The sequence below is a fragment of the Saccostrea echinata genome, unplaced genomic scaffold (genome assembly GCF_033153115.1).
Source record: "Saccostrea echinata isolate AGI-Se365-2 ecotype Australia unplaced genomic scaffold, CSIRO_AGI_Sech_v1 ptg000029l, whole genome shotgun sequence".
Classification (NCBI taxonomy): domain Eukaryota; kingdom Metazoa; phylum Mollusca; class Bivalvia; order Ostreida; family Ostreidae; genus Saccostrea; species Saccostrea echinata.
The window spans coordinates 29978982-30002921 of record NW_026889778.1 but is presented as its reverse complement, the minus strand read 5'-3'; the positions used below and the strand labels follow the sequence as shown (position 1 = coordinate 30002921).

General features: G+C 33.4%; 2 protein-coding genes across 2 annotated transcripts in view; one reads left to right on the top strand and one right to left on the bottom strand.

The window, feature by feature from the left end:
- Window positions 1–23940, top strand: part of LOC133195799 (LEM protein 2-like) — a 92744-nt gene that overhangs the window by 40855 nt on the left and 27949 nt on the right. The gene's annotated exons all lie outside the window — the stretch shown is intronic.
- On the bottom strand, window positions 1953–23802 carry LOC133195791 (DNA-(apurinic or apyrimidinic site) endonuclease 2-like). The gene is made up of 6 exons (XM_061331733.1): window positions 23649–23802; window positions 17871–17954; window positions 15333–15516; window positions 7085–7231; window positions 3154–3223; window positions 1953–2997 (listed from the first exon to the last, which is right to left on the bottom strand). Exons 1-6 carry the CDS (start codon window positions 23767–23769, stop codon window positions 2017–2019), a joined length of 1587 nt encoding a protein of 528 aa, XP_061187717.1. The 5' UTR covers window positions 23770–23802; the 3' UTR covers window positions 1953–2016.

Here is a 23940-nt window from a genome sequence, read left to right as displayed (position 1 = left end):
ATATATAAACTTGTACAGTAAAACTTGATTATATTGAAGTTCTAGGGACCTTTGAATTTACTGGGCTTTATACATAATTCATTAAAGTACCATAATATAGAATTTGAAGTCTTCAGTGTGCAGTGTAAAGAAGATCCTGTACCCCCTAGTATGTTTAACTTTGTTCAAATCATGGTTCTCATGGCCAGAGTGGGACCACAACAGGAGCTCTTTGTTTACACAGAAATACCAGTACATGAACAACAAGGTTACTATTTGTAAGCTCCATATTCAGAGTCTCAATACTTGTAATTATCAATTATAGTGTAAATTTGTTTCTTTATCGTAAGGTCAGATTCTGAGCTATCTCACTTGTGTTCATTGGTTGTCCTGACAGCTTATTCACTTAAACAAACATATACATGATATTGGGTACCTAAGTGTTGCAACGATAGTCTCTGACTATCGAAAAATCTTTGCTGAAGGCAGCAAGTCGGTGACAATTGATAGAAAATTACAAAATCAATAGTCGCTCCAGTTTTTCAAAATATTTTACATGTATTTATACAAACTGGTTTATCTTTTAACATTATCAAAGGATATTCCTCTATTCTTCTTGCAAATGGCAGACAAATTTTCCTATTAAGTATAAATTGAAGTTGGTCTCATAGATTTGTATTGAAATATTCTTTTCATTTACGAGGATATCTGAATATTTGATGGTTAACTTTATTTAACCTTTAAATTAAAGTTCAAACTATCGATCATATAATCGATTGTATGCTACCGATTCAATTTGATAATCGACAGTAAATAGTAATACAAATAGTACACAGATTCAAAAGCATTATATCTCTCATTTAATTGGAATCTAAGTGAGTCACTTAAAATGACATGATGACATTCTAACGTTTAGCAAAATGCCACAAGATTGAATGTTTTTTTGAAAACTTGAGCCAAGAAACATACACCTTGACACCACATCTATCACCGTTTATACTTTACAGAAATAGTATAGCTCAAAAATAGAATCTCTGAATGAAAAGAAAATTGATATATTGGAGGCAATAAACTTAAAATTTACTAGCCTCCGGCTATTGGACCAGCGTTAGTATAGAACCCTGCAATCCTTTCAAAGAAACTGTTATTATATATTTTCATCAAACTTCACTCTCTGATACAAACTGGTGAGAGGAATTCAACTGTTTAATAGTTTTCTGACATAGATACTCCTAAAAACTTTGAACTTCACTTTTCAAGATATTTAAACAAACTTCATAAAAAATCAACTGTGTCATAATTTTATAACACTGGACTTCCTTACGACCTTGGGATCTTGAATTTCAATTCTTTCTCGTTTTGCTCTTAGTTCATCTTATTGTATTCAATAAACCACTGTTGAAAATAAAAGACATCCTTAATATTAAGAGCCCCCCCCCCCCCCCAAAAAAAAAGATGCTCATCAAATACAAAAATTTAAAGAAGACCAATGTTAAAATGAGTTATTTTTTGTTGATTTCTTAATAAGAATCTGCTTATCTAAATAATAGGTAATATCAAAGATTACAAATATAAATTCACATTGACAAATGTTATTTGTAGTAAGGCAAAGTCTCACACCAAACAAATGTTTTGATAACGTCCATTCCTAGATACAACACCTATGCAAGTTTGATCTGGGTAGATTAAAAAAAAAATTGTTCAATCACCTGGAAGGTCTGGTAGTGTTCATCCTTAGATGCACCATCTGGTCACTTATAAGGAAAATATAGGTTAGATCCAATATCCAAAGCAAGTCTGGAAGTGTACTTGACAAGATTCATCATCTATGCTAGTTTAATCCACGATGGGCTTATAGTTACTAGTATTTGGGAATGGAATTGCTCCTAAAACATCAAAAGGGACAGCAACACCAGGGGTTTGGCATAAGCTCATATCAACTTATCAATATGAGCTAAAATGAAAGCAAGAAATGAAATTTTATCTTTTAATGGTACAAAAATTTACCCAGAAGATGTACATAAAAAAAAAATCAATTCACTTTTTCTTATGGTCCACCCATTTGAAAAAGTCACATCTGGCCTCTGGATTGCTGCTGTGACCCTCGCCTCTGGCACACACAAAAAACTGTTTGCCTTTGTTTGGACCAGGCTTTTTTACAGTCCTTAATACACAGGTTTCCTGATGTCCTTTACACAAAGGGGGAGGAGGTGGCCCTTTAAGGAGACTTTTCCAAGCACTTGCTGAGTTGGTTTTGATTGTTATATCATCCACTACTTTTACTCCCATCTCGGTGGTTTGTATCTCCTCTTTTGTATTACTGGTAGACTTTTGAATGTTAAGATCTATAATCTCCTTTTTTGAACTTGCCTTTAGAAAAAATCCTTTAAGGCTTCCTTGTTTAATATCACTTGATTCAGTTTTCCTTTTCTTAGCCTGATTTCCAAACTTTTCATCTGCACCTGATCGCTTGGATGACATTTTCTCTACATTATCAACTATAGCCACAGATGTGACATTGTGATCAGAGGTAGTCTGGCTGAAAGTTACTTCAATTTTTTCATTGGTCTTTTCCTTCTTCACAAAAAATGATGAGAGTTTGACTTGCTTTCCACAAAACTCAGGCATGTACTTTGTACACAGTGCAGGACATCTATCAGCAGGAATGAATTCTGTGAAGTATTCAGCTTTAACTGGGCAGTGATCTGATCCTTCAACATCTGACATGATACTACAGTCCTTTAAATCACTCTTCACCAGCTGTATATCAGTGAAGATGTAATCAAGGCGTCTGCCATAGTTTGTTTCTCTAGCTGAGGTCAAAGTGCACCAGTTAGTATAGGCTCCCTCTTGGTCTGGATATAAATATCTAAACGAGTCAACAAACAGACCACCGCTCACAAAACTGGTGGTTCCTGCAAACTCTTCCTTGTTCTCCACATCTGGAATACTGGAATCTCTGTCACCGTCCCAAACAAACTGGTTCACCCACACACGGCTTGGCTTGGTGACTGTTCCCTAAACAAGTGAAACCCTTTGAGAAAATCCCCTGTAATTGCTCTCTGAATGTTGAGATTATATTACATATATTACCTGGTATACTATGCATCAAATCAGATTCTTGAAAAATAATATCATTAACACAGAAATTCTTATGTGAAATAAAAAACTTACGATTTCATCTTCTTCACTCATGTCTATACTCTTGTGTTTGACATTCATGTCTCCAAGAACAATAACATGACTAAAATGAACAAAAAGAAAGAGCATAAAAATTCATCTCTCTAAAAATTTATTATATATTACTCTTAAATTCTTCTTATATCATCAATCTCTTACATTACATTAATTACTCTTGAAGTCTTCTTATTTATTTCTTACATTACTCATAGAGTCTTCTTAAAATCATTCATTTCTTAAATTAATCTGCCTTTTTCAGAGATATAAATGGTTTCTGCCCATAATTTTTGGTTTTCATCAGTAATTTTGTGTTAACAATCCATTGGCTTCATTTTCTAATGTACAATTGATAACTTTTAAATACGACTGATTTCTGATTGCTAATATTATTATTTGATTTGTCAGCCTTGTATCATATATAAATAAATCAGTGTCTTCAAGGTTTTTAAGTGAATCTCTAATCATTGCTGAATCATTTATATGACAGAAAAATAAGGAACACACTCCAGAAGAGTCAGAGGTCAACCTGTAATCCATAGTTTGAAATAAAAATCCAGGATTATAAATACAGAAAAGCTCTGTTTCTTGTGCATAATGTACTACAATATTACATCTTTCTTGACATTCACTTAAAAATGTCAATTAGCAAGGAAAACTAGGAAGACAGGACAAGAAGAGAGACGCCTGAGGACTTGTACTAGAGTATCTGATTTCTCTAGAGGAGGTTATCATACACATGTACTTACAGGTGTATCCTACAAATATCTTTATATAACACAAATATCTTTATATAACACATAGAGATACTAGTACTGTGGTATTAACGGCATTGTTTATGTTTTTAAAATCACATTGTGTGTTTTAGTTTGAACAAAGATATTAAAACTGTTATTTTCTCTTTCCCTCAATAATAGTTGATTCCTATTGCATATTTTCTAAGTTTCTTTCATGGCATGATTCCAATGTATACAGAGACATTATTTTCACTAGCCACTTTTTAGAAGTGTATGTGGGGTTATTAAAAAGTTCATGGACTAGCGCCATAAAATTAAATCCACTTGAGGTAAATTAATGAATTTTCACACATCTAGTTAGCACCATCTTTTCTATCTATAGAATTAATTTTTTTTTTTTTTTTAAATTGTTAATGCTTCTGTAAGCAATGGTATGACCAGGCGACACAACCCAAAAATACAACTTATTTTTACCTGTCGTGAGTCTAATGGAGAAGAACTCTTTTGATATGAGAATTTGTCATCCAATAAGTATGTTAATTCACTTACATGGTTTGACACAATTGTTTCATAAAATTTGTAATTTAACTAATTTTTACTTTATTCTATAAGTTCTCTAAAATCTTAATAGTATATTTTATATGAAAGGGGTTAAAATGACATCAGAAGGGGAGGGATGTTTTTCTAACTTCCTATAAAGTTTCACTCTCTGGAAAAACTGGCATGTTAGGGCATGCCTAGGAATTACAGAGAAATTTCAAAGTACTGAGAGTACTGATAGGCAGAGGCACGACTGCAAATTCTCGGGTACATTTTATTTGCTGATCAAAAAAAAAAAAACAAAACAAAACAAAACAAACAAACAAAAAAAAAGATTTTGTACATTCTTCTAGGCCTGCTGTTCTTAGACCTAGTTTTTATGAATGTGTTCTATGACTTCCTAATTTTCAAGTTCAATTGAATTTTTTTTAATCTGACGTAACAGTTGAAAATTGCTGAATTTTAAAAGTCTCATAAATTGTTAAATTTCAAAGCCATTGTTAGCTATTGTTTAAAGTTATCAAAAATAAAATTAAAAGACATTTTTCAACAAAGACAAAGTTCTCATCTAACTGTCATCAAAGTTCTCATATAATTTTGTTCAAAGTTCTCATAGACGTAAAGCTTCAAAGACATTCACTAAAGCTCTCATAAATTGTTAATTGCAAAGACATTATTCAAGATCTCATGAATTGTTAGTTTTCAAAGGCACTGCTCAGAGCTCAAAAATTGTTGAACTTCAAAGGCATTGTTCAAAGTTTTCTTTAATTGTTAAAGTTCAAATTTTGATAGTGTTGAAAGTTCTCACATAATTCAACAAAAATCAAAGGCATGCAGTGTTCAAAGTTCTCAAATAATTGTGTTCATAGTTCTTATATAAATGTGCTCAAAGTTCTCATATAATTGTGTTCAAAGCTCTCAAATAACTGTATTCAAAGTTCTCATCTAATAAGTTTTCTTGGATGTAAAAATTTCAAAGACATTCATCAAAGTTGTCATAAATTGTTAATTGCAAAGTAAGACATTGTTCAAGTTCTCATGAATTATTCCAAGTTCCCTTAAATTGTTTAATTTCAAATTTTGACAGTGTTCAAAGTTCTCATATAATTCAACAAAAATCAAAGGCAGAGTTCAAAGTTCTCATATAATTGTGTTCAAAGTTCTCATAAAATGTAAAATTTCAACATTGTTCAAAGTTCTCTTAAATTGTTAATTATCAAAAACATTGTTCAAAAGCTCATAAATTAATATTTTCAATGACATAATATTTATGTGGCTAAACTTATTAATTTTACTTATATAAACATAGATGAAGTTGTTATTTTCATAATATTTGAAAACAAGATGTGTTTGTGAAACACTGATGCCCCCGTATGGCAGCTTATGGCGAAGGTTAAAGTTTCTCAAATGCAAGTCAAAATCCAGGCCAAAAAATAGAAAATGTTGGTACCCAAAGAAAGGTCTTGTCTCAAGGAATATATACCTGTGAAATTTGAAAGCCCTAGCTGCAACTGTTCAAAAGTTATGGCGAAGGTTAAAGTTTTTTAAAAGTAAGTAAAACGTCCAGGTCAAGGTCAAAGTTGTTGGTATCCAAAGGAAGGTCTTGTCACAAGGATTACATATGTGAAGTATGAAAGCCCTAGCACCTATGACCAAGGTTAAAGTTTTTAAAAGTAGGTCAAACTCCTATGTCAAGCTCAAAGGGTCAAAGTGGTTGGTATCCAAAGGAAGGTGATGTCACAAGGATTACATATGTGAAGTAGGAAAGCCCTAGCATCAACCATTCAAAAGTTATGGCCAAGGTTAAAGATTTTCAAAAGTAGGTCAAACTCCTAGGTCAAGGTCAAAAGGTCAAAGTGGTTGTTATCCAAAAAAGGTCTTGTCACAAGGATTACATATGTGAAGTATGAAAGCCCTAGCATCAACCATTCAAAAGTTACGGCAAAGGTTAAAGTTTTTCAAAAGTAGGTCAAACTCCTATGTCAAGGTCAAAAGGTCAAAGTGGTTTGTATCCAAAGGAAGGGGATGTCACAAGGATTACATATGTGAAGTATAATAGCCCTAGCATCAACCATTCAAAAGTTATGGCCAAGGTTAAAGTTTTTCAAAAGTAGGTCAAACTCCTAGGTCAAGGTCAAAAGGTCAAAGTGGTTGGTATCCAAAAAAAGGTCTTATCACAAGGATTACATATGTGAAGTATGAAAGCCCTAGCTCAAACCATTCAAAAGTTATGCCCAAGGTTAAAGTTTTTCAAAAGTAGATTGAACTCCTAGGTCAAAGGGTCAAAGAGGTTGATATCCAGAGGAAGGTCTTGTCACAAGGAATACACATGTGAAGTTTGAAACCCCAAGCACCAACTGTTCAAAAGTTATAGCCAAGGTTAAAGTTTTTCAAAAGTAGGTCAAACTCCAAGGTCAAGGTCAAAAGGTCAAAGTTGTAGGTATTCAAAGGAAGGCCTTCACAAAGAATACACGTGCGAAGTTTGAAACCCCAAGCACCAACTGTTCAGAAGTTATGGCCATGGCCAACATATCAAGCTAAAATTTTCATCGTTTCTTTAACTTTTGTAAACATCGAATACATATTTTTAATCTTATTACATCAGTCCACAAACTTTTAGATAACCCTTCATATACAGACAATATTCTCACCAGCCACTTTTCAGAAGTGCCTCTGCTCTGGTCTGCAAAAGAGCGAAGAACCGGAGTTTGTATAACAGTCTGTCCTCTCTGTCGGGATCCACACGAGGACAATAGACATTGATGATGGCTAACTCTGCTTTTTGTCCGTCTCTCTTTCTGGAAGTACAAAACATTCCATACTTCAGAATGAACTCAATACTTTACTACAAATATGTACATAACAATATATCATTCTAAGCAGATGTAAAAGCACAGAATAATTTTCTTTAATTTATTTTATATGCTCAAAGAACTTTTACACTCCATAATTGAAGATTCAAGGGGCATACTGTTTTTGGTCTGTTTGTCCATCTGTCTGTTTGATGTTAATCTGTTTGTCTGCAAAAACTTTAACTTTGCCCATAACTTTTGAATGGTTGGTGCCAGGGCTTTCATATTTCACAAGTGTATTCCTTGTGACAAGACCTTTCTTTGAGTACCAGCATTTTTAGAACTCTTGACTTGGAGTTTGACCTACATTTGAAATACTTTAACCTTGGCCTTGAGCTGTCATATGGGGGCATCAGTATATCACACACATCTTGTCTTAAAAGTTCTGCTTCACTTTTTTTGCTTGCAAAGTTATGGACCATGCTTGGATTAAACACTCTTTTCCCAATGACCTTGAATGAACTTGCCCAAATGACCTTGGGTCAATGTCCTAACACAGTCCTGGCTAACCAGAAACTTTATGCCAGAAATGAGCTTCAAGTGTTTCTCCATTACAAGATAAGGCTAAAAGTGACCTTGCCAAAATGATCCCGGCTCAAGGTCATGACAACATATATATATATTTATACATGTGTGTGTGTTTATGTGTGAGTGCTAAAACTTAAGAAATATTACTTTATTCATTCCAAATACTTTGTGTACCTAATACACTTAGTAAGAGTCTCTAAACTGACTAGAAAAAAGTATAAAACCTTGACAGGTCTGAATAAAAATTGACTTGTGAAGAACTCTTTAGAGTTATAACTTTAATTTTCTTAGAGCCTGTGATACTTTTTGGGGTTAATACAAGTATAATTTGTTAAGAAACTGACAAAAAAATTTGGAATTAAGATTTCTTTCAGGTCAATTAGAACGGGAAACATACATATTTAAAACTAGAGGTACCGTGACCAGTGAGCTCACAAAATGATACCCTCACTCCCATATGAGTGAAATGTCCAATTTTATGCTATTGTATGGAAGATTCGGGGGTATATAGTTTTTGCCCTGTCCGTCTGTCTTTCTGTCTGTCTGGCTGTCTGTTTGTCCGCAAAAACTTTAACATTGCCCATAACTTTTGATTGGCTGGAGCTATGGCTTTCATATTTCACATGTGTATTCCTTGTGACAAGACATTTCTTTGGGTACCATCATATTTGACCTTTTGACCTTAACCTTGGAGTTTGACCCAGTTTTGCAAAATTTTACTGAACTTTAACCTTAGCCATAAATTTTGAACGGTTGGTGCTAGGGCTTTCATACTTCACACATGTAATCCTTGCAACAAGACCTTCCTTCGGATACCAATAACTTTGACCCTTTGACCTTGACCTTGGAGTTTGACTTACTTTTGAAAAACTTTAAACTTGGCAATAGCTTTTGAATGATTGGACCTAGGGCTTTCATACTTCACAAATAATCCTTTTGACAAGACCTTCCTTTGGATACTTTGACCCATTGACCTTGGAGTTTGACCTACTTTTGGAAAATTTTAACCTTGGACATAACTTTTGAATGGTTGGTGCTGGGGCTTTCATATTTGACATGTCTATTCCTTGTGACAAGACCTTCCTTTGGATACCAACAATTGTAATCCATTGACCTTGACCTTGGAGTTTGACCTACTTTTTGAAAAACTTAAACCTTGACCATAACTTTTGAATGATTGGTACTATGGCTTTCATATTTCACATGTGTATTTCTTGTGCATGTTTTACTGTATTTTAAAATACAACTATTTTTTTCCAAATAGAGCCAAACAACAAGAAAAATTTCCCCTTTCATTTTGTACAAGTACAACTGAATTTATGTATTATTTCCGACTTAGTGATTTGTAAGTATTCTTGATGCACTGACTAATTCTCTGTAGAAAAAGAACAAGTGCACTTATGGGCCCCGGTAAGAAGTTAAAAAATGAAGATTCAAATTAAGCCTAATTTTTCATCTCACATCATCAATCGATATCTAAACTACAAGATTTAACAAATTTTAGCGGTGAAATCCATGCTTACACAAAGAGCAAATCCACACAATGTGGTAGGGGTCAGCCGACATTTGTGATTTTCTAAAGTAAATCGAGGATGGGCATTCATTTCAAAGCCTTTGTTTATTGACAGCCTAACATTGTACAAACTTGTGCCAAAGACAAAAGATGCCTTATACATTTATAAAACTTGTGTGAAAGTAGGAAATTTGTACTTAAAATATTAAAAATGTATGAAAAGTTCGATGTTTTTCCTATAGCAAGCAAGAGCCTGTGTGACCTTTGTTGAACCCACCAGTGGGATAAATTATTTTAAATAGTCACATGAGTTCTACCTGGTAAACATTCCTCAACAGTGCTCACCGTAAAACAAAGCCAAGTTTTATACATGTATCGTTTGCCAAAGTCGTGCCACTTTAGAGACTTTTGATGTATTTGGTTTTATGAAAACGGGAGGGTAAATAGAGTTTTGTGTCTATAATCATACATAAAAATGCCAAACATTTTTTACATTAATGAAAGACAATGGTACCAGTATTGAAAGCTATAAAGTCAAGCAGTTATAAATAAATATAATAAATTACATGCATTGAATATCAGGATAACCTATTAAAGCTTCAAAGCTTGTTTTCAATGGGTTTCTAAAAAGAGGAGATAGAAAATAAAATAATTAATCAACAACTATTTGAATTAATTATTACAACACTAAATGAAAATGATTTGCACAAACTTTTTGACTTATTGTCACTTACATATTCAGCTCTACTTGTTTTAATTATACATCAATAACAAGAGGCCCAAGGGCCTTGAATCGCTCTTCTGATAAACTGTACAATCTATCACTTCTATTTGAAGCCTTTAAGTATCCTGTATATGTAGATAAACTCTTGAAATTCCAATTCACACTCTGAGAACCCAAGATGATTCTAAGCCAATTAGTACCTGAGAGTTGGTCATGGTGACTTGTCATTCTCTGAGGACCCATCAACTAAGTTTGATGATTCTAAGCCAATTAATACCTAAAATATTTTTTAAAATTATAACCCTAAAATTCTATAAGTGGTCAAAAGTGACCTACTTTTCAGTTGTTGTACTCCAAGGACCCAAGATGCATCAACTGACAAAGTTTGATGATTCTAAGCCAATTAGTACCTGAAATATTTAATTAAATCCATAAATTTTCAAAAGTAGGTCACAGTGACCTAATTTTTAGTTGTTGTACTCTGAGGACCCAAGATACATTGACTGACGAAGTTTGATGATTCTAAGCCAATTAGTACTGGAAATATTTTATCAAAGCCATAAATTTTTAAAAGTAGGTCACGGTGACCTACTTTTAAGTCGACCTACTCCAAATACCCAAGATGCATCAACTGACAAAGTTTGATGATTCTAAGCCAATTAGGACCTGAAATATTTCATTATAGTCATATAAATTGAAAAGAAGGTCACGGTGACCTACTTTTCAGTTGACATTTTTCAAGAACCCAAGATGCATCAACTTACAAAGTTTTATGATCATAGGCCTTAAATTGTCCAAATTATGCCTCAAAAATGCTTTGAAATCGAATGCCTGCAAAGTTCAAAAAGTAGGTCACTGTGACCTACTTTTTAATTAATACTTTTTATGGCCCCAAGATGCATCATCTTACAAGATTTAATGATTCTAAACCTGTCAGTATTTGAATTAATGACCTTAATTGTTTTGAAAAAGATTCAAAAAGTAGGTCAAGGTGACCTACTTTTTATTTGACATACTCTGAGGACCCAAGATACATCAACTGACAAAGTTTGATGATCATAGGCCTTAAATTGTTCAAAATATGCCTCTAAATCATTTTGAAAAAGAATGGCCGCAAAATTTAAACAAGAGGCCCATGGGCCACATCACTCACCTGAGCACATTGGCTAGACTAAGGCACAAATCAGTTCAGTAATGAACGGGAGGGGGGGGGGGTTGAATTTTAATCTACCTGATGATGCTTCCATGTCAATATAACAAATGAATTTGTTGTACTTGAGAAGATTTTAAAAGAATTTTCCCATTTATTTCTTTGTAAAAATTTGATCCCCCATTGTAGCTCCTCCCTATCTCAGGGGTCATCATTTGAACAAACTTGAATCTACATTACCTGAGGATGCTTCATATCAATAAGACTAACATAGCTTTTCTGTTCTTGAGAAGAAATTTTTTTTCTACATGTTCTTATGTAAAACTTTTGATCCCCCATTGGGCCCTGCCCTACCCCGTGGGGTCATCATTTGAATAAAATTGAATCTACACTTCCTGAGGATGCTTCCATATAAATTTGACTCATCATGGCTTTGCTGTTCTTGAGAAGAAGATTTTTCCTATATATTTCTATGTAAAACTTTGATCCTCCATTGTGGCCCCGCCCTACCCCTGGGGGTCATCATTTGAACAAAATTGAATCTACACTTCCTGAGGATGTTTCCATATAAATATGACTCTTCATGGCTTTACTGTTCTTGAGAAGAAGATTTTTAAAGATTTTTCCTATATATTTCTATGTAAAACTTTGTTCCTCCATTGTGGCCCCACCCTACCCCTGGGGGTCATCATTTGAACAAAATTGAATCTACACTTCCTGAGGATACTTCCATATAAATATGACTCTTCATGGCTTTACTGTTCTTGAGAAGAAGATTTTTAAAGATTTTTCCTATATATTTCTATGTAAAACTTTGATCCTCCATTGTGGCCCCACCCTACCCCTGGGGGTCATCATTTGAACAAAATTGAATCTACACTTCCTGAGGATGCTTCCATATAAATATGACTCTTCATGGCTTTACTGTTCTTGAAAAGAAGATTTTTAAAGATTTTTCCTATATATTTCTATGTAAAACTTTGATCCTCCATTGTGGCCCCGCCCTACCCCCGGGGATCATCATTTGAACAAACTTGAATCTACACTACCTGGGGATGCTTCCACATGAGTTTCATCTTTCCTGGCCCTGTGGTTCTTGAGAAGAAGATTTTTTAAAGATGCTATTCATTTTCACTAATTCTTAATTATATCCCCTTGAAAGGGGGCATGGCCTTTCATTTGAACAAACCTGAATCCCCTTCACCTAAGGATGCTTTTTGGCAAGTTTGGTTGAAATTGGCCCAGTGGTTCTGGAGAAGAAGTCGAAAATGTGAAAAGTTTACAGACAAACGGACTACAGACAAATTGTGATCAGAAAAGCTCACTTGAGCTTTCAGCTCAGGTGAGCTAAAAAGTAGGTCAACGTGACCTACTTTTGAGTCAACATGATATGAGGTCCTTAGATGTATCAACTGACAAGATTTGATGATCCTAGTCCTTATAGTAAACAAAATATCAACATTTTAATAAAATGTAATTTTTGGTCAACTTTGAAGTGACCTTGAGACCACGCCCTTTGCCCCAGGGTGATGCCTTGAACAATTTTTAATCTACAACATATCCTCATCCTTTTGTGTAAGTTTGGTGATAATCTGCCCAGTGGTTCTTGAGAAGAAGATTTTTTAGCAACCAGTACTTTTGTTTCTATTTTCCTAATTATCTCCCCTTGTTTAAGGGTCACAACCCTAGTTTTAGTATAAACGGGAGCCCTTTGGCCAAGGATACCCTGTGAAAAATTTGACAATAATTGGCCAAGGGGTTCTTGAGTTATGGCCCATATTCTAAAAAGTTTACGCACACAGCACAAATGGCCATAGCATTAGCTCTTTGAGCCTATGGCTCAGAAGAGCTAAATATATACTTATAAATTAATAGAGTTTGCAAATAAACTCTGAAACACCTACACCAAAGTTCATACTTAGTCCTCTTGTATTACATTCTCTGTAAACTTAGGTTTCACTTGAATAATAATTATCGTAAATTAAATTGAAAGTCTACTTTCATTTTTGACAAACAGTCATGAATGAGCAAAATGAGAACTTTTGGTGGTGGTCCCAGTTGGCAGATTAAGTTGCTGGCAATTTTTAACAGACGGTCATTTACTGTCACTAAACCTACTAAGATGTACTGAAATTGTTCCGTCACTATTAGTTAAAATTCAATTTCTCTTGCTTGCACAGGATTTCATCTTTTATTCTATAAAGAGGCTTTCTGACCAAATTTAGCAGGCTCTCAACATCCCAAACCACAGCCAAAATGTACAATTCTTGCCCCACTCTGGCTATGGTGGAATTTGACTGGTAAGAGAATATTTTGTCGATCATTAAAATACTGACCAATGCAAGTAAAGCATGATCAGAAAATAACCTTTGATGCAACCTTATAATATCCAATCATAATTTATGTAACATTTATTGTATATTGTTCAATATAATTGCAACATAAACAATTAATTTCATTGGTTTATAACATGATGTCACACATAAGGTTGATTATTCAAGACGATGACAAACTTTAACAATACTTTATGTGCTAAGTAGCCACAAGTAGGAGAGAGTTAAAAATTGACTCTTGACCATGGCTTGAGATGCAGACCTCTAAATTTTAGGTCCCAGCTGGCACCTTCTCAAAAAAATTTAGTCGCCAATGCAAATTTTTAGTTGCCAGGCAATTTTTTTAAGGCGCCAACTTAAAAAGGTAACAGTAATCAATATAGGGACCCATGACGTGACTACAGAAAACATAACATGTCCATTGCTAAAAACAAGTTTAACTAGAACTGTCCAAAAGGGACAAATACCCCCCGTTGGGTTTTTCAGAGAAGGTACCAAATCACTAATGTTTTCTAGATGTGAGAGGTGTTCACAATTTGCTTAAACATTTAGAGTGAAAATTTAATTACTCATTATATTTTTTTTAATGAATGAAACTAAGGTGCAGCCTAATAAAACATCAATACTAGTAATTACAGTGTTCTTTATTACACTGAAAAAATAGTTTGCAACTATATGTCATCTTTGTGAGACATGACACTCTGCAAATTGATTGTTGAAAAAAAAAATCATAATTTAATTATACAAAATCAAATTGATCTTAATACCTTTATATCAAACTCATTTTAAAAATAAAAGGCTGGTTCCAGTAACTATGTATTTTGACAGACATAAATTACAATTAAGAGACTTAGACAACAGAGATCTTTATTTCTTTCTGCCCAATTCCCAGGAGATATAGATAAGACCTGCTTGATCAGAGATGCCCTAACAGCTTCCCACACTGAACTCATTAATTAATCTTTAACTGGATGCATGTCCACTCATTACTTCCAAGGGACAAATGGATTTACATTATCTGCTGTGTAATGTAAAAACTGTTTTTAATACTTTGTGATTTTTTTTTAGTTCTAATGAGTAGTTTTAAGCTGTAGTTCACATTTTTGTACAGATGTTCTAGATTCTATGTCTCAAACCTTATACATGAACCCGAAATGACTAAGTCAATAAAAATGAAAAAAAAACACCTGTAAAATGCAGAAAAATGATCAAATAATGTTGAAAATACCAGGTGCACATCTTCATACGGTAAATAATAAGTGTACAAATTTTCATACAAGTCTATGCAATAGTCTCTGGGAACAGATCTGGACAAAACCACGTAATAAAGATGAAAAATACATCTGTAAAATGCAAAAAAATTACTCAATCATGATGAAAATTCCAGGTGCACACATTCATATGGCAAAGAATAAGTATACAAATTTTCAGACAAATCCTTGCAACAATTTCCAAGAAATGGTCCGGACAAAATCTCGTCTACAGACAGACGGACAGACAGACAGACGGACAGACAGATGGACAAGCTGATTCCAATATACCCCCCCAAAACTTCGTTTGCGGGGGGTATAATAATTTCCTCTTCTTTTAAATTTCTTTTAGCTTTTTAAAAAAAATTGTTTAAAATGTTAAAACTTCCGGAATTAAAAGATCACCAAGTCAATTTAAAATGGTCACCAATTTGGCGACTTAAGGAAAAGTTTTAGGCACCAATCAAAAATGGGAGGCTCGATCTCTGACCATAATTTAAGGTATGCTTAGACGAGGGCTGTTTTCGTGTAGGTTCTATCCTCAGTTACCTGATTTTATGCTTGGTAATGACTGCCCTGCCCTCTGAATCTAGAGCCTCTAACTCATCACTGGAAAACTCGCTCACATCACCATAGTGACTGACTTTTCCATCCACTTTGGGGTTTAGGTCTTTATAGAGACCCTCCTCAGCTTCTATTGGGGTTGCAGAACTTTTACAAAATGTTGCAACACCTATAATTTATATGCTTGTATCACAATCAAATCATATTGGTTATTGATCATGAATGAAATCTTTATATACTTGCGGAGTTATTGCTACTCAAAACTTACAAGACAATGTACACTATCCCTAACCAAAAGTAGCTTGTCAGCTTGACCCTACTGGTTTGTACTCAACATAATAATTGAAGAAAAAAGTTTCATCTATATTTCAAACACTTGCTTTTACTCCCCTGCCAGTGAAACCACAAGGTGATTATAGTTTTTTCTCCATCTGTGTGCTGTCTGTCCCCCTATCCCACTTGGTTTTCCAGACCCCCCCCCCAACATTGCATTTTTGGTATGTGAATCTATCTGAATGAGTTACAGATCAAGTTCACATTTCATTCTGATGATTTTTGATGGAATTATGGCCCATACCAGTAAGGGACTTAAAATGCCTTTCTTAAAAAGTAAGTTTTACATATTCAGAATTATGTATCATGATTAGGGATGTCAACAATTCTACTACGATTATTGCAAAGATCAAAGAAATGCCATGGACATTATTCTCCAATAAATCACGAACGTCATCAAAAAATTATCAGATCAGAAACACATGTCAAACCTGTACAGTTGAAATAAATATTTCACTGTATAATCTAATACTTATTTAGACCAATGGATGTGTCGTCTTACGCAATTTAAACGTGTGTATCGCTGAAACAGTTGATAAATATCCATTTTTATAGCCAAGTGGGGCTGTTCCACGGACCTCCCCACAACATTTACACTCCCGTGATTTTACTGATAAAGCAATGAAATAGACAACTGGTTTTGTTATTTTACATTCATAAAAATTAATCAATAAATGTATGTTACAAACAAATTTATAAATAATTAAAGGATATTTTTAATCCAATGAAAGCTGAAATCGTCTGCATTTTATGCAATCGATTGATCCTCTGGTGTTAAATGGAATAGCAAAATTGCGACATGGTGACCTAATTTGTTTCTCTATAGAGAAAACGATCAGCTGTATTTAAGAGCTGTTAGTAGAATAGAAATAAAGTCCTTGTTGTCGTGAATGATGCAGGATAACCTCCTCCGTCTCGAAATGTTGTCTGAAATATAAAAGCCTCTGCTAATGCCTCGGCTTTTATATTTCAGACAACATTTCTTGACCTCGGAGGTTTTCCTGCAACATTCACAATAATGCGGACTTTATTTCTTAAATATTTGACTATCCATTGAATGGACCGACAATCAAATAATGAAGCGCAATTCGAATTTTATTATTAAATAAATGCAATAAAAGAGTGAAAATGAGAATTGAAAAACCGTCTTTCCTCAGAGACAGTCAACAAGATAATTTTCCTAAATTAAACGGTTGACTTTCCATGTACATATAGAAAGTACAGTAATTGTAAGTCCTTCATTACCGCAAGAATTATTTGTCATTTACCGCCTGTATATTATCCATCAATATACTGGGCCTTGTTTGCAAAATTATTAATAGCGCTTGATCTTATACCATGTATTAATTATAATTTATTTTAAGAATGTTCAAATGCAGGGAACACACCACAGCTGTGACATGTTTTGACACTTCAATAATTATTAAAACAATTCGCTTACATTTTAAGGACATTTTGATAGCTGGAGCAATAAATAATTGAATCATAAAATTCACTGTTTAACAATATCAAAGGCACCTGCATGATGTGTGGATAGTGTGAGATTACCCCCTATCTGCACCCCAATTTATTTCATAAAAAGCTTTAAATGCTGGCAATTTTTAAATGCTTTAAGTTACTAAAATAAAAACTGATTGTACAGACCAATTAATGAATTTGATTGATGGGAAAATTAGCTGTCTAAATATACTTGTATTTCATATATTTTTTAAATAGAATTAAATATAAGGTTTTTTGAATTATAAATGCATCATATACCAGTGAAGTTTGAAATAAATTTTATTTTCAGAAATGTTCCAAATATTCAACTATCGTTCGAATAACATGAATAATGCAATCAAATAATCGACTAAGGAAAATATTGACATCCCTATATAATCATGATGTTTTCTAAACTTGTACCAAGTTTTATCAAAACTGGACCAAAACTAAAGGAAGTGTAAAATTTTGAAAAATTGTTTACAGGTACAGCTGGACAGAAGGATGATGGATACTTTGCCATTGAATAAGCTCTTCTGGACTTCCACCAGTAGAGATTTTATACCAATTAAAAACTGTGCTACTTAGTGTGGAGAGAAAAGTGTTTTTGCAAATATGCAGTACACTAATAATTTTGAACAACAAATATAGTATATGTAATAAATTCAATTATTTTTGACAAATGCAGATGTCATGACATTATAATCTTACCAGAATATCCACTTCGCTTCTTTGAGAATGAGAAGTAGGAGTTATAGCCTTCTACTATTGCTGTAGGCTCATCCAGCATGTCTCCTGAAATAAGTTTCGAAGCATGTTTTTTATTTTAGATCAGAAATCATAAGTGCTACACCAGAATTACTGGTATTTCCTGGGAAATACTGGGAAAAAAGAAATACCTACATATTTCATAATTTTAATTATATTTGTGGGGGGTATTGACATGTAGAACACCTTATTGGCTAAGATATCTACCTGGTATCACTGTCTCTGATTTGAAAATTTCTGGTGTCCAAGTAATTCTTTCAATATAATCATAACACAGTTTATTCATTTACCAGTCATGAGTGTCATTTGTTTTATTTGTTTCATGTTTGAGTCAGATGTAGTCAGTCTATAAACTTCCATTTAATGAACCCAAAGATCCCTATTGGGTTTTTATGCAACCAAAGAAGGTTCTAAGAAAATTGTTAAATGTAGAGTGTGGTGTAAATATCAAACCTAAGAAGAGGCTTTTCAGTTCTACTCAAGGTAATTATATCTCAAAACAGGAGCACAAAACTGTCCAGAGCAATTTGTTAAAACAACATGAAAATCATTGATTATAATAACTACATTGTTTATAGAAAAATTAAAACAAGTGCGTTTTGTTCTTGGGTTTATAATTAATAAACTTGATAATTTTACAAAACTGAAAAGAAACTTGAATTGGAAAACTTCTGTTTTGTTTTTTAATATACAGCCAAGGAAATGTGAACAGCTTCAGAATGCATCCTTATGGGTGGGGGACCTGGATTCTGAATAATTATGTTAAATTGCAGTTTGAGACGTATTCAATATTATTCATTATCCATTTTTATATTTATTTTATTTCTGAATTTTGTATAAAATTGAATGAATTAAAGAAATAAAAAGTTTAACAATGTAGTATTTCCCAGTATTTCTCAATATTTCCCAGTTTAGAGAAAATTTGTAGTATTTCCCGGGACTGGAAATACTGGTATTTACCACTGGTAATTCCCACTACTGGTATTTCCTGGCCAACCCTGGTTTCCGTATCCCATATTTATCATCTACAGATACTATGAAGCTGTAGGACAGAGGATTAATGTCTTCATGTATTGTTGTGACAAGGCCATCAGTTTTTGTATTTGCCCAAACAATACAACTGTAGTCTACAATACTTCCCTAATTCAAAGGCTAGTATATAAGCCCCCCCCCCCCTTATTTTGAATAGTTCATTATGAAAGTTCTGAAACATTTGTGATTATCATGTCTCAGTTTTGAAATATCTGAGTTAGCATACACAGAACTGGTATATTAAATATTGAACCAGTACCTTATAATGTGCTAAGTTGGAATACTTCTATTACATTTTACTGGTACCTTAATTCTGATGGTATACTGCTTTTTTTTTTATCTAACTGTGGCAGTCAGAGTGTTTGACCTGATGCAGTGGTGCCTGAGAAACTATAGATCACTTTTTTGGAGGGCCTAACCATCATTTACTGATTGATAAGAGAGATGTTTTAAGAAATATAGGAGAAAAATTTCAGTGGATGTAAATATTATATAATTAGTATATCCATCATTGGCTTTTTTTTTATCATTTCCATGGGCTCATCAAGAGGGGAATTAAGACTAGATATTACCATTACAATGAAAAACTAGTGTTAACTGTAATGGGAACCATTACAGATGTTCCCCAAAACACTCCCCCACTCGCTTATGGGCCCATTCCCTACAAGCTTCATTAAATTAGGCAATTCTTTTGTGTAAAAAATGTACACTTTTTTTCAGAAGTATTTAATCGAAAAACAGCACCGGTATAGTCCTTTGATATTAGCCAATCAGATTTCAGAGCACATGCAGGCCCATGATTTCTAGATATTTCAGGCTTCCTTGAAAACATGGTAAAGAGATTCACAATAAATACCTATGTAAGAAATCTCAAACATTTTCAGTGAAAACTATGGAGATACAGCCATATGAGTATTAATTACTAGCCAATCAGAATCCAGCACTGCCTGCACACATGCATGCATAATCTTGCATTCAATTTTGATAGTAGCACAATGTAGGAACCCATTATACCTATCTATATTCTAAATTTTATCCTGTTTTGTTAAAAACTAAAAAAGTTACAGCCATTTTAAGTATATGCCAATCACATTGCAGCACACGTGCAAGCATGCGTTTCACTATATCTCATATATATCATAATGTAGAACCTCTTTATGTTTGACTATGTTTTAAATTTCAAAGTATTTCATAAAAAACAAGAAAGTTATTTAGATTTTTTTTGTCAGCGAATCAGAGCAAAGCATGCACATGCTTTCTTGCTAATTCAACCACCTCATCTTGTCTATCTACAACATTAATATATGTTCAAAGCATATCATCAAAAAATCAGTCAGGGGCATGATGGAATAAGTTATTTTTTGAAATAACTTTTTTAGGTTACTTCACTTATTTACTACTAAACAAAGAAATAACTCATTTGAGTTAATTCTTAAAATGTAGAATGCCTATCAATTTTGCCAAAAAACATCAATATTTTGAGTTTGCTGCTGATTTAAGATGATGTAAGGCTGAGAAAGTTGTAAATATATGTACTTCTTTTAATAGACTCAACAGACTGACTTCATATCTCCTGAGCAGATATGATGATATTTATCAAAATATCATGATATTTTTCAGGGAAAAATAATTCCATTTCATGAACATTTCAGAGGTCAATTACACAACTTCTGCCAATTTTGCCAACAGTGAGACTAATTTTCTTAAAATCCTTGGATATTACAGTACAATCTCTATGTCTTACATTTTTTGTGCAAAGCTGTAGATTTTTGTGCAAGAGTTCTAAAGTGAGGTTGATTAAGGTTGAAATAACTGAAATCAGTTATGATTTGTTGAATTTCAACTTGTTAAATCTTAAAGATAGATTACTTTTACTGTCATGAACCTTTACCATCTACTTATATAACCCAAGTACAGCATGAGTAAAGCTTTTCAGATACCAGTAGGTTTAAAATAATGAATAGTAAAGTATCAATAACTGGAATAAGTTACTGAAGAAAAGCATAATCAGGGAAAGATAACCCAAAATAATGACATTTAATAACTTAAACAAATTATTTTAAAAATAAATTGTTTCCATGATGCCCTTGACTGAAATAGGAAGGTTTAAAGCACATTCATGCAAGTGCACACGAAATGACCTTCGTTTCGCACATCTACACAACATGCCTGTTAACCCTTAAAAGGTTTCATCCCAATTGGATGAGTAGTTTGGAGAACATAAAAAAAAAGAACCATTTCTCAGGTTACTTTCGAACTCAATATGTATGGACAATATCATGCCACAAGTACATAGTTAATGTCTATAATAAGTGCATTAACTGGAACAAAAATGATGTACCGGTATGTACCGGTACTCCAGAATGGAGTATACCCTCAAAAGGGGTTATCGGTCCCTTCATACGATGTGCAAGAACAGTAACTCTTGCCATATTCAATATAAAGAAACATGCATATGTTATATCTATCTTAACAAGAGGCCCATGGGCCACAATGCTCACCTGAGTAACTTTGGCCTTGCTGTTCTTCACCAGATTTTCCCCCTTGTAATACTTATTGTGGCCCCACCCTACCCCCGGGGGGTCAAGATTTGAATTTAGAATCTACACTACCTCAGAAGGCTTCCACACAACTTTCAGCTTTTCTGGCCTAGTGGTTCTAGAGAAGAAGATTTTTTAAAGACCCCACCCTATTTTTGTCTTTTCTTGACTATATCTTTAAGAAAAATAAAGATATCAGGAAGAATAATATATTTCTTTTATAATTTCAATAAAATATACTGATTGTCTTTGTCTGTTTATCAAAATCTAAATTACCTGGAAGTTAACTTTGACAGTGAAAAAATTCTGATATGTACAATAAAGTTATATTTTGTAAAATACAATCTCTTTAAACATCTTTAATGTATCATTTAAGAGTGGTTTACATTTGCAAAATAATCTGATACTTCCCACCAGCATTTTTTATGCATCTGCACATGTGAATACTCTGTTTTGGAGGTACATGTATATGACTTGGCTATTTTCAATTACAGTAAAACTTGGTTATAGCGAAGCTCCAGGGACCTGAGAATTTACTTTGCTATATCCATAATTCGCTATAACGAATTCATTTAAATCTATATTGCAAATTTGCAATATACATGTTTTTTTCCATATGTTCACCAAATATGTCCAGAAAAGCATTAAACAGGGCTCGACATTAACTTTTTTTCCTACTTGTCCATTCGGACAAGTGACCAAGACATTTACTTGTCCGAACTTCAACTTCACTTGTCCGAAAATTTTTCAATAAAGATCTAATACTGTCAACTTGAAAACTAAAATAAAGTCCATTACACATGACATGTGCTTGATTGATTAGTGATGTTATTGATATTTACAACAAACACATAAAACGAAATTTTATCTAGGCTTTCTGTCCTGACAACAACATAAATGTCCACAAGTGAACCAAACTTCGTTACGTTCGTAAGAGTGAACTTCGATCCCGATCCAATGTGAACTCAATTAATATCGATCCCTATCGGGATCGAAGTCCGGTTTTTATGTACAGCTTCCGTCTTGAAACTACCGATTAACTTTCACAGTCGATCTTACTATTATTTAGAGACTCTTTACATTAAAATGCACTTGTCCAATCGGACAAGTGCCCAGCAATATTCACTTGTCCGTAATTTTTTTTCACTGGTACCGGGCAAGCGGACAAGCGTTAATGTCGAGCCCTGTTAAATACAAAATTTTTCTTCAATAACAAAATTTCCTGGAGAATTGAATTATAGATAATTATGAATACATGTACTTACAAAAAATGTCAGTTAAATAATTTAATTTTTGAGATCTTTGAAAATTTGTTATAAAAGATGTAAATTTCATTATAACGATAAAATATTACAAAAAATTGTTAAGAATTGCAGAGGATTCAAAAAAACATCGCTATTTCTGTAAATATATGCTGTATAAATGTTCGTACTAATTACTAAACAAGTTTTACTGTACTTTGTTTTGGGGCATTTGACGACACTGATGGAACTGAAATCAATAAGCTTTTTGTAAAAATTTAACTTGAATCAATTCCTGCCTTATAGGTTATATTATTTCTTTATCATGATTATTTCTGCTTTTGTTAAGACATCCTTACAAAGTCAGGGGTCCGGTGTCAACTTGTTGCTTTGTGACTCCTGATAAATTTTGTTTGAGGTTTGCATCTCTCATTAAAAAGCACCCATCAAATTGAAGTAGAGAGATAATGTAAACAGAGAGGAATCACTTGACACCTAAAATGTGTTACACTGTTCAGCATCAAAAGGCTTAATGTAACTGGTTGATCGAGAGATAAGAAAAAAATAGAAATTTATAATTTTCCTGAAAGATGTCACTGCAGTCAGCCTGTAAGATGTAAAATGAAATTTGTCAGAGGTCCCCTGGCAATGAGTTGACACAGGACCCCAGGTGACTTTGTGAGGATGTTAAGACGAAGTCATTCTTTAACCTTCTTCATAACTTTTATACCCCCCCCCCACTTCGTATAAATCACTATATATTAAAAAAATATTTGCACCCTTAAAAATTTTGTTTAAAATTATATCTTTATATTCTTCTAAATCTCAGGATAATATTTACTGCATAATATACGTCTCAGGTCCAAGTGTAAATAAAAGGGGGTCTCTGGATTAAAGAAATGTTTTACTTGTGACTTTCGTTTCTTGGAGGCATATAACATCTGCATCAAGAGAATCGAACAATGAAGACAACTCCACTTTACTGGCACGGATTCCGTTTATGTTCCATGTTAACAACTTCATCTTCATAACCACATGTGAGACCAGAGACGTGAGTTGTTAGCATTAATAACCTAAACCGTGTCAAAGCTCCATCTAAACCAATAAAAAATACAGTTATCAATCTTTCGTTAAAATAAAGCTTTTCAAGAATAATTTGTAAATAATAATAATAATAAAAAAAAAAGTAAAAATTTTAAA